The sequence below is a fragment of the Magallana gigas genome, chromosome 6 (assembly GCF_963853765.1).
Source record: "Magallana gigas chromosome 6, xbMagGiga1.1, whole genome shotgun sequence".
Classification (NCBI taxonomy): domain Eukaryota; kingdom Metazoa; phylum Mollusca; class Bivalvia; order Ostreida; family Ostreidae; genus Magallana; species Magallana gigas.
In genome coordinates, this window is record NC_088858.1 from 21,862,656 (window position 1) to 21,874,812 (window position 12,157).

The 12,157-nt window shown below is 32.5% G+C and overlaps 1 protein-coding gene and 1 long non-coding RNA gene across 2 annotated transcripts; one reads left to right on the top strand and one right to left on the bottom strand.

The window, feature by feature from the left end:
• Nucleotides 1-108: 108 nt before the first annotated feature.
• On the bottom strand, nt 109-11,620 carry LOC105318480 (amine oxidase [flavin-containing] A). The gene is made up of 13 exons (XM_034470122.2): nt 11,504-11,620; nt 10,680-10,774; nt 10,081-10,221; nt 9,864-9,968; nt 9,022-9,113; nt 8,176-8,317; nt 7,815-7,967; nt 5,818-5,977; nt 3,746-3,890; nt 2,900-2,957; nt 2,025-2,122; nt 1,271-1,382; nt 109-816 (listed from the first exon to the last, which is right to left on the bottom strand). Exons 1-13 carry the CDS (start codon nt 11,553-11,555, stop codon nt 595-597), a joined length of 1,575 nt encoding a protein of 524 aa, XP_034326013.2. The 5' UTR covers nt 11,556-11,620; the 3' UTR covers nt 109-594.
• On the top strand, nt 8,998-10,775 carry LOC117689319 (uncharacterized). Its single transcript, XR_004601659.2, has 3 exons — nt 8,998-9,138; nt 9,224-9,300; nt 10,642-10,775. It is a non-coding gene; the product is annotated as an uncharacterized lncRNA (long non-coding RNA).
• Nucleotides 11,621-12,157: the final 537 nt, after the last annotated feature.

Genomic DNA, 12,157 nt, shown 5'->3' on the forward strand with positions numbered 1-12,157 from the left:
GTTGTTTTACTGTGTGTGCAAATGAGATTGCTTGACCCTATTCAGTCACAACAACTCAATGAGTACAATGATAGTGTTTTCAGGAGGAATAAAAACAAAACTCAGAAAAAATTGGCTGCAGATATATTTTAAAGAAACAATTAACAGATTAAAAAGATAAAAAAATATACATGTAGCATGCACATTGTATGTACCGGTACATGTTTGCATATAAAAGTAAAAAATAGCCTCTCTCTCATACTCTAACTACTGTCTAAATGTTTTAAAATTGGACAAACTTTTCTGCTTATAAAACATTAATTGTATTTACTATATCTCAAAGACACTTTTCTTTTAAAAAAATCAAGTTCCAGGATTTGAAATACACTGTAGCAGTTCTTGTCTTAAAACATATACATGTATATTCATATAAAGCATACTGGTATATTTTACCACAGTGAAATTCTTAAATCCTTTAGGAAAGGTACAGTAAACAATCAAATAAATGAGACTGTCGCACAAACTATATACCAGTAAGCATGTAATATTTATCGGTCTTTACTGGAAAATAAAATTGAGCAATGAAATGTTGGTATCTTTCCAATGCATTAGTAGCTACATATAAACATCCAGATACTTTTTGGTAAGTACTCCTCTCCACCCAGCAAAGTATGGCCGGGTGTACAACAGGACACCATAACAAACCACCGCCCCACAGATCCTCAGGAAAGAGGACACCGAGGGCAGGAAGTAGGTCACCCCCAGGGGGGCAAAAGTGGGGCTGATATCTGCATCTCCATACAAGCCATCTGTTGGGTTTCCAAGTTTCTCTAGAATCTACAATTGTGTATAGTACACATATATATTTCTTACATGTTAACTAGGGTTAGGGACATTGGTAATGTGTGGTAACATATATGTACCAGTAAGTCTATTATTTAATTTGATTACTTCATCGTTTTACATGCACATGTACATCTTATGTTGAAGGTAACATTTGAAATTGTAACCCATTAAAACAAACCTTGCTTTTTGGTTGTGACAATTCATTCTCTAATGTAATATATTTCATAAAATGTTGCATCTAATATCTTTTAAGTAATAATGACTATTTGACTTGATATTAAATGTAACAACTTTTGTGAAATCATTTTGCATTAGCTGCAATAGCTTAGCTCTCTTTGCTTTTTTTATGTGACATTTTCTCAACAACAAAATCAGGGGAAGGCTACATTTTTGCAGCTAGAATTACATTACAGTAACTGAAGTAACTAGTTACACTTGTAATTACCTCCTTCACTGCCCTCTCAGCGGCCTGGATGGCTCCATCCATGTAGCCCGACCACCTCGTAGCCGTCTCTGTTCCTGCAAAATGGACCCGTCCGTGTGGTTCTCTCATTACCCTTAAAAAGACATCGATTAGTCAAGAATTATCTTGACTTTGGATGGTTTCTTTTTTTTCCAGACCACATAATTGTACACATTATGTGGGCATTAGGTTAACATTTGAAATGTCACCTCTTGTTTGTACTCTAGATTCACTGTGGCTAGCTGATGTTGTGTTTTTAAGGTTGTTTTCAGAAATTATATTTCTATTTCAATCTTCCAAAATGTCTTTTACTGTGGTTTCATCAATATTAGTTGAATACCAATTTTCATGGATTTCGTTGTTAAGTTGATCCACGAAATTAAATGTTCATTGAAGTGCAATTTCTATTAAGATTTTGTATTGATAGGGTCATTGGCCTCAAATTTACGTATCCTTGAAACTGTGATTTTCACTTTATCCACGAAAATTGATACCCTTGAATATTAATGAAACCACATTATATACTGGTGGCAAGTAAATCTCTCTCTCTCTCTCTCTCTCTCTCTCTCTCTCATTTTTAGGACACCTCTCTCCTTTTTATGCTTTCTTGTTCTCCTTTTTGTTTGCCTTCATCGTGTTCAGACGGGACAAGAGTAAGACTGACTGACTGACTGGCTCTCTCTCTCTCTCTCTCTCTCTCTCTCTCTCTCTCTCTCTCCTGATAGTGATTACACACCTTCCATACACAGACAGTACACCATTTGGCAGCACCGCAGAATAACATCCTCCTGAATACTCCTCCTTCATCCAGTTTTGTTCTTCATATCCAGTGGACTGAAAGATAATACACTCACATGGATATGCATGTTAATGTACCGGTAGCTACAGTTGTTGATACGCTATAAATAGTGCATATTCCTGACACTTGTCATTAAATATTGCATTAAAAAATGTACTGAAGACCAATGATTACACACTGTGCATGATTATCTTTAATAAATCATTTATCGATCTTTGATTTCCTCAATAACATAAAAATACTGCATACAGGATTATTTCCAACTAATGTTTGTTTATCCTTCTACTCTTGCAAACTTTTTTGCTTACTGTAAATTCCTAATTAAAAGCGAGGAATAAATATCCGCTTAAAATAGCGAGAAAACTGTCTCGCGAATTTTAAAATCTCGCTTTTAATTTTTGGACATATGTAAACTACATGAAAGTATGATAAAATATCGGCATTCGCTATCTATTATTCTCGCGATTTGGTGAAAAACCGTTGAATTGCGGAATTAAGTACTTGCATAAAGTAAGGAATCAACAGTAATCTTGAATTAACACTGACAAAATTATTGATGGATACTATATCTAATTAACATAACAACTTAAAAACTGCTCTGAATTTGCCCAGTTTTAAATTCAAGTATTTCCCAGCATACAGTACTTATTCACTATTGTAAAAGTAGTATGAAATGTAATTACCGAAAAGTTGTAATCATGCAAATATTTTACATACTTGTAAGCAGTAAGTGAGGATCAATCCAAACCTTTCCCACATACAAGACCATACTAATTACAATTAATCAACTACCAGTACAAAGTTATACAAACCTTAAGGAAATCTGCATTTTTAAAAACTGTTGCATAGTGTATACAGATTGCCCTCCATCTGCAGAAAAGAGGATATACATTGTAGAATAACAAAAATCAAAAGGCTTTTAGGGGGCTTAGACTAAAGCATCCTAGCTGTTTGGTATGATATTTGGTTGTTAACAGGTAAAAACAGCAACTCTCAATCTGCACAGGATTTTCACATACAGTGTACTGTGGAATCGTTAGATTTCGTGGGGGCTCAATTTTCGTGGAATTCGTGGGTACCTCTCATCCATGAATTAACATCCTCCACGAATTAATAAAATAAAGTAATAAAGTCATGTTTCCTTTTGTAGATATAAGAAAATACACAAAATTACATCCCCAGGAACCTGTAAAATTTTAGCAATCCACGAAAATTGACCCCCACGAAAATTAATGATTCCACAGTACTTCACTTTCTGAGGTTGATGAGCATGTTTTAGAGAAAGTCTGAGGCAAGTAAAGCTGTAACCACAGTAGAAAATTGTCCGAAACATTTCATGGGATTAAGAATTAATTTCCACGGAATGTCCTTAAAAGTATGGTTGATCTGTCTGAAACAAGTATAATTTTTCGTGTGCTGTAAATTGTAAGGTTTTTTGTATGTATGAGAGGCACTGCAACCTTATTCAAATCAGATCTTTGATCCACTAGCTCTGACAAATACATGTATGCTACTCAAGCAGCAACATTGACTTTGTCGAAGCAGATCAAAGATCTGATGGTAGTTAGATTGTGAAGCATTGGTGCTCTACGACATGTCAATCATAGCTCTCCCATAGAGCTTCAGATATTCAGCTAAAGATGCAAATAAAGACATACCTTTCTTCCTTACTGAGTGTACATAACTGTCTGGCTTGATTCGCTAACAGGAAGCCCATTAATCCTGGAGAACTTCCATCAGGTTTGGTGTCGTCATAGGTAACAACTATTGGACCATTGTCACTGACAGCAATCCCATTGAAATCTGCAAAAGACATTTGATTTATAAAAATTTATTGCCTAATAGGTTGAATATTATATTCTCAAGTTACAAATCAACAGTCAGAACATTCAATATCTATCATGTTGTATAAATGTTAATTTTTCATATAAAACAAAAATAACCATTTTCATTCTGTTTTGTTTTGGGTTTTTTTTAAATGGAACAGTTACTTCTGTTCTTTAAAATCTCAACCAAAATGTTCTATTCTTTCATTTATGACAGAATACTTAGGTACAATTTGCACATAGAATACTTGGTCATGACAATTTTCATAATCTTATACCAAATTAATCCATTGGATGTGAAAAAGTTCCATGACCATGGCAACATTGATATTTTTGTTACAAATGAAACCGGTTAAATCAGACATGCATTTAATTTTGCGATAATATATGAATCAATGTGCTATATGCATGTAACAAGCAATTTGATTTGTTAGCTAGACCAAGTTAAAAAATATAAGGATAAGTTAAAATGTGACACTCATTTGAAATGCTCATTCATCAGTTAACATTTTGTGCCTGTCATCATGGTAGTCAATATAATTCAATGAAATTACGTATACTTGTATAATGCAAAGGACTACATGTATGTGCGGTATGGTCAAATATCTGCCCCTGATTTCAACTAATTTTGAAATAGTATCATATAAAAATGAAATCTTCACAAATTATTGTAAAGAGGATTCCTATAACTTTAATCTTGATTTTAGTCATCATTGCTCACTCGCTGTTTATTTATGACGTCACTTAAATGACCTAATTCCCGCAAATTTGCAAACAAATGAAGATATTCTCATTTTTGCTCTATATTTTGCATTCGGAAGTATAGAGCGCAGGTCTGCTCAAGTGCGATTTTAACATATTTTTTTCTTCAGATAGGTATACATATTACACTAAAAAATGGTACTTGAGCAAGCCTGCGCTCGATGTTTCCCAGTCGAAAATCCATCGGAAAACACCCATATTTTGCTACAAAACATCAATTTATTTATCAAAATAATGCAACATTCATGAGGTCATTTCTACATTATGACGTCACTGTGGTGATAACCTTTTACACCTTTATTTCCAATATGATTTTAACTATCTTTCACCTTATTTTAAAGCTTTTTCTAAAACTTTGATTTTGGGGGGCAGAAATTGCATAAAACCGCACTTAGTCCTTTGTACATTACACAAAATTGTGCACTCTGCCTTTATAATATTAAATTAAAAGGTTTACCAAACACGTGATCAGTTAATTTTTTTTTTAAATATAAAGTGATCAACTTTAACAAACAAGAAAGTCATTGTACTATAATTAATATACATGAATGATAAATTAACACATGCAGTGAATAGGCCATTGTTAATGACAGGTGTTTACAAAGGGTTAGTTCATTATTAGCTGGATCTTACACTGAGGCTGTTTTTACTGCTCATACAAGATTGTTAGAATTTCCCTTCCCTATTGACAAGCATAAACACACATTATGATAACACGACAGCACAAATATCAAAATATATTTTCTTTAGATATTGGTGACTTATTTTTAACCTAACCTAATGTAATTTTGGCCTTTTTTTGAAGGGGGGGGGGGGGGGGGGGGGAGGGGATGTTTCGCTCACTGCCTAAAAGGGGATAATGTTTCTTGTAGTTTGTAGAAATAATACAAGTACTATATATATAAATACATGTATATGTAATTCTACAAAGATTAGTAAAGCCCTAGCCCAGTAGACTTTAAATAAAGGAGAAGTTAACATTGTAAAAATGATGAAAACGATAAAGATTTCTAATAAGACAATGTTTTGATTTAAATTGTTTGTTTGTTTGTTTTAATTTTTTGGTAAATTTTTAACATGCTGAATGGTAGTATGTTGATATGATATTTAATACATGTATATTGTTAGTTTCTATACCTTACCCTGATCTCTCCAGAATGCTGTCTCGTAATATGTGACAGTTTTTATTATAGACCCCATTGGCATTCGTTGAATCAGTTGCTGTTTCAGATCAGACAATTCTGGGGTGAAATGTATTTTACTCAGTATTGTTATAGGTACAGCTGATATTACATATTTAGCCTACAAAAACATGAAAATTAATTTAAAAAGAACAAAATAATAAAACTGTTTAATAATACAGGGTATGTTTTAAAGAAAAACAAAAAGGAACTAGAACTGTCCTAATGGGACTAATACCCCCGCTAGGCTAATTTCAAATGGGACAAATAATTGAATTGAATAATAATTAAGGTTTGGAACACATACAAAAAAAAATTTCTAGAAATGTAAAAAAAAAAAAAAAATAGTTAACAAAGAAAAACTAAAATCAAAATTGTCAGAATTTCACTGTAAATACATATCTATAACAGTAATACATTTACAAATGTATGTATTTGATGATATATTTTTTTAATTTAATTGATTCAAAGAAAAACCAACAAAATGACAATAACCCCTCCCTTCGCAGTGAATAGAAATACCGGTAGCCAAGCAATGCTCTTCTGTTGATAAAACTTTCAATATCTTTCTAATAAGAGTCTTGACAGATGCAATTAGTTGTTTCAAATTTTCCTCACTTTCTCCTATGGCACAATTGAACTCCAAATCAGAAAATTGATCCCATAGGACTATGATTTTCTTTGATGAGCTTGTTAAATTTAATAAACTCCCAAAACATTACCATAATTACCATACTATGTAAAAATATGTAAAAAAGAAAATTTAATATTACAAACAATTTTAAAATTGCCAAAACACTTCAATCATATCAGTAATTTTGAATTTCATTTAAATTAATGCCCAATAGGGTCACTTCATCAAATTACTTGACAAATAAATTTAAACAACCTCTAAAAATAGTTTAACTTCTTTATTAATAATTATATTATTTATTTCCTTATAATGATAGACCTTTTAAAATAGCCCCAAAACCATCACCCATTTTACAGATTATCAATTTCCCCTAAACACATGCTCCATCTGAACCATGGCTCAGATAATGGCTCCCTTGGGACAAATGAATTCAGCCACACTTGTCTTTGATGTTCTCATTAGCTCCTAAGAATTTATCATTGACAAACAAAAACTTTGCATTGTCAGTAGATAGAATACTTATAAAAAATAATTTGTTTTTTATTAATTAAGACATAAAGACAAAAAACTCCATCTGGATGTATTTATATAAATATATTTTAGAGTGTTTTCTATTAATTAATTAATAAAATCTGTAAGGATTACCTCCCTTACTTTTCAACATTAGTGTACAATATATAGAATAAGGAAAATGAAAACTGTCATAAAATCATTAAATCTTGTCTGATCTTAAAAAAAATTGCAGGTGCACATCTTCAGATGGTGTTCAACATATGTACAAATTTTCAAACTGTTCCATGCAGTAATAAAAAATTCTATAGGGGGGACAAAGTTGCGTCTACAGACAGACGGACAGACGGACAGACGGACAGACAGACAGACGGACAGACAGACAGACGGACAGACGGACAGGGTGAAACCAATATACCCCCCTAAACTTCGTTTGCGGGGGTATAAAAAAATTTTGACAAGTCATGTGAACATTATTTATTAATGATTACTGGTAACTTTTAAACTAAGTCTGCTTGCAACAAAAAAAAAGGTTTTTTTATACTTAAAACATGATCATCTAAATATATCTTAAACTTTACTTTGTAAGAGGAGCAAAAGCTTTAAATGCCCTTTACTGTGCAATTGCATGCACACTGCATGTGTGTTATAAAAAAAAGTTTCAAAAAAAAATATTTTACTTTAATTTTTATCTTGATCTAAAACCATCTGAAATTCAATCATCTTCACTTTACTACACAGTAATTTGAGAAAACATGCAGAATTTCTTCCGTAGTAAACTGAACCCTATATAAACCATAATATGATAATGTACCTGATATTTTTTACCATGAATATCTTCAATGATAATTTTTTCTTCCTGGTTTTGCTGGACTTTTACAACAGCTGAGTTTAGATGAACTCTGTTCCCGAGACCAGCTGCCATTTTAAGACACACCTGCTGGGAGCCACCAACAAATTTTTTTTCCTAAAACAGAGACAGTTAAATTGTGCAAAATTGTTCTTATTAGCTAAGAAGTGAAAAGGAAAGGGGAAAATAACAAACAAACAAAAAAGAAATGTTTCCTTTGCGTGATATAATTCAATTTGTTTTTGGTCCCCTCCTGAACATGAATGAGAAAGAGAGATTAAATACGAGATTTGTCTCCCTTATGAGGTACAGACATTTCCCTTACCTGGGCCCCCTTCCTGACCTCTGACATGACCTCTACGCCCCCTCCACTGTGAACATACCAGAGCAGAGACAGCAAGGACACCTCGTGTGGCTCTGTACACATGATGGACTGGATGAAGATCTTCACAATGCTGCTGACACATCTACAGGAAAGATGCAAAGTCAGGTTGATGACGCACTGGTCATGAAATACATGAACTGGTAAACCATTCTTCTGAGACAGATTGTCAATCAAATCAAGATGATGACAAGCTTATTATTACAGGTCTTAAGGAGTTTTAGAAATTGTAATTATATATACATGTACGCAATAAATTTCTTGTTTTGCATCTTCAGTTCAAGTGTTTGCATAATCACATGCAATTTCAAAATGAATGTATTTTTATTCTCATGACTAGAATACACAATAGGAGGACATGATTTTCAAATTGAGGGATAAGAAAAATAGGGAATACATGTATATACATATATATAAAAACCAAAACTCTAGACCTAATTGCACAAAAAGAGGATCTGAACTTCATTTTATGAAAGATGTACAATTAAGTCTTAATTTTTTTAAGAGTAACGGAGTGATTCTCAATGCAAAAAACTTATATAAAGCCATGTATTCCAAAGTACAAGTAGTCAAGTTCAGTCTGTTGAAGTAAATTCTATTGGTTCTAAGTTGACAAAAAAACACTTAATGAATGTGATAAGTAATAAACATTTCCAAATTTGGTCATAACTCCCACTTCTCTTGTAAAACACAGCCTTAATTTTCAAGTTTTCTAATGAAATATATATATAATTGGGAGTAAACTGTAAACTCCTGATGTGTCGATGAAGATTTCAAGCTTCCTCTTACTTTGACCAACAGTTCCTGTCCACAAATTCCTGGGCTGTGATGCTGTCCCACTCCTCAGCTCTTTTGGCTGTCCATGGCTCATTAATAGGGACCTTTAAGTACGCAAGATCATATAGAGTAAGCATCTGTTTAAAACAGAAGTTTTGTTTTACAACGATTGATAAACGCCAAGTTCTACAACTTCTATTTATATTTCTTGCAGCACAGATGTAAATGATAAAGGGTCATTGATGTGAGAGGAAGCTGAAGAGCCCAGAGAAAATCAACATGCCCAAGCAGGTGACTATCATTTCACTAGTGTATAATCATATCCTCTTCATTAATTAAAAAAAAAGCCCAATCTTTATATGCATCCTTATATATAGGGTCTTATCTAGTAAGTTCTAAACTTAGTAGATTTGGTGGGTTTTCTTTCAAATCATGCATTAACACATGCAGTGAATAAGTCATATGCATTACTGATCCAGCAAGAAAGCAGTTAATCATTTCTTTTAAAAGGTTTTAAAGTTACTTAGAAGATATGCATTGTACATCATAATGGAAATTCACTAAGAGGGATTTTAATCAAAACAACCGGTACATGCATTTATTTTGGATTCGATTGAGAAGATGAATTAAATTAACAAATAAACACAAATGAAAATGCATGCATCGATCTTTATAAAACATTGAGAGATTGAGAGACTGTCCATCTTTTATTTAAATTTAGATCACAGAGACACACTCATTCTTGATGATATTACCAGGCCAATTACAAATTTCACATTTAAATGAGATGAAAATGAGTGTTAACATTCTCTCAATTGACAATATGAAAAGAATTATTTTTTAATTGCATGTACCTCTTGAGCCATTCTGTCAATTGTCCTTATTATATGATTCAAATCAAGGAGTTTGAACGGATTCCAAAAAGGTGGAATCATTCCTCGGTAGTGAATTGTACCATGCTGAAATTCAAAACAATTCAAAACAATTTGAAAACATAGATCAACAGAATCTTGCATTTCATTACAGGTTTTTGAGCAAGCGCAGTATTATTAAATGACTTTCTTCACTTACTGTAGTCAAATCAAGAACATTCTTCCCGTTGTAATACACGTTGTATGTATCTATTTCAAGTTCCTTTGCGAGATTGATAATTCTGTTTTGGGATGGACCAATATATGCTCCTCCTAAATCAACAGGTCCATGTTCCTGTGTCTGTAAATTTTAGAGTTGTTGAAATTCAGCTTCTTTTTGGGAGGTTTTTGGCACATGGGGGAATTAAATTAAGTATGCAGGTAAAATTGTTTTAATTTTATAAAAAATAAAATAAAATAAAAGGAATAACAACAAACACATTCATTGTATGAATCTATACAAATCAAATAGCAATAAATATTATGTATAACTCAATAAATGGACCTCAATAAATGAAATTCATTTCTGCATGGTCAACTTATGGAACATACAACAATGGTTATTTTGTTATAATTTTAGCAAAAAATTTCAGAAAATTACAAAGTTCAATATACTTATTATTGCATTTAAAATGAAATTTAGATGAAATCATTGCATGAATCTACACAAATAAAATGCACAATTAAATGATATATAGTCAATTTATGGAACATTCAACAGTGGTTGTATTGTAACTGACTGACATATGAATCAGCTACCTGACGTGTTAGTAGTCGTCCGCCAACTCTGTCTCTGGCCTCCAGAACAACAACATTTAGTCCTCTCTGCACCAAACATCGGGCAGCAAAAAGACCTATTAATAAAGAGAACAAAAAAAATAATGATAAATTTTTCAAAGTCCGGATTTTTTAACATGTTATTTTTTTTTACACTACAAATTTGTTCTAATACGTAGTGTGATTGTCAACAATTGTACAATCCTAACAATAACAGATGCACGCACTTTTTAACCTGTTTACCTGTTACTTATGTAAAGACAAAATTAATTTGATTTGATTCAATTTAAGAACTTAAATTTTGTGAAGATATACATGTACCTGTACATACAGTGTACTAGCTGTCAACCACCAAATATGCATCAGTGCAAATACAGGTATAATTACAAAAGTAATTTAGCTAGGCTTGCAGCTTTAAATGAAAATAAGATTCTGCTGAATAAAAATTTCATATTTTTAATCAAGATATTCAATCTTCTGTTAAGTATCTGTAATGAAATTATAAATTTTAAATGATTCATTATGCATCCCACTTTATCTAACGTTATATAGTCGCCATCCAATGATGAAGGCTATGCAGCATACTTGATGTAGCTGACTTGTTTCCTTACAATTTTTGTCACGTTATGACATCATTGAATTTGGTTTTCAGCAGCCGTTCAGCAGCGTAACTATGATAAATTTTTACTATTACCCGAATTTACTCTGGATTTTGATGCGCATCTGAAATTTAAACTTTGAAATACAATCGCATACATAAAAGTGTTTCCTAATTTTCTTCTCAGGAATAAAAACATACAACATACCACTAACTCCTGCCCCAATAATACACACATCGAACATTTGTTCTTCTGTCATGTTTTTCAACTTTCACTTCCGGCACACAAATTTTGATAACTCGTTCATAAAATAAGATAAATTTCGTCGCTGGTAGTGCCTTATGTGCCAGCGGGCACGAAGAGGTTGGGTGAGGTGAGCTGATGTTGGAAGAGGCAGATATATTTGTAAGACTTGGTATATTCGAACCCAAATCTCCAAAAAGAGTAAATTAATTTGTTGTAGAACTTCGATACTACAGACAGTGCAGTATAGATACGGTCTTTGTTTTTATCATGGTCTTATTTAGTCAGTGTAATTAAAAAAAGAATCTTATAAACACAAGGGGGTATCTTATCCGCTCTAGCTGTTCGATGACAGGATAAGATGCCCCTGTGCTTAACATCTAATATAGAAGTCCATACATTCGTGGACAAAGTATTAACCTGCATTTCAATATATACCTTCAGTTGTATTGACTTTGTTGACTTCGTAGTTAGAGCACCAGACCGTTGATGCATGTGAACATGATCTATCTTCAAATTAGTCTAGACTCGAATATAATGACATAGATATATGATGATGTTTTTATCTCTGAACAGACTCTGCATGCTAAGAAAATTTTACTAGTTAACATGTATATA

What these genes read in the sequence shown, in the direction of transcription:
- LOC105318480 (XM_034470122.2), bottom strand. Translation starts at nt 11,555, where the DNA reads ATGACAGAAGAACAAATGTTCGATGTGTGTATTATTGGGGCAGGAGTT. An exon ending in AGCATTCTGGAGAGATCAGG is followed by an intron (nt 3,891 to 5,817) that starts GTAAGGTATAGA and finishes TGTCTTTTGCAG; the next exon opens with ATTTCAATGGGATTGCTGTC. An exon ending in CTGAGAGGGCAGTGAAGGAG is followed by an intron (nt 817 to 1,270) that starts GTAATTACAAGT and finishes ACACAATTGTAG; the next exon opens with ATTCTAGAGAAACTTGGAAA.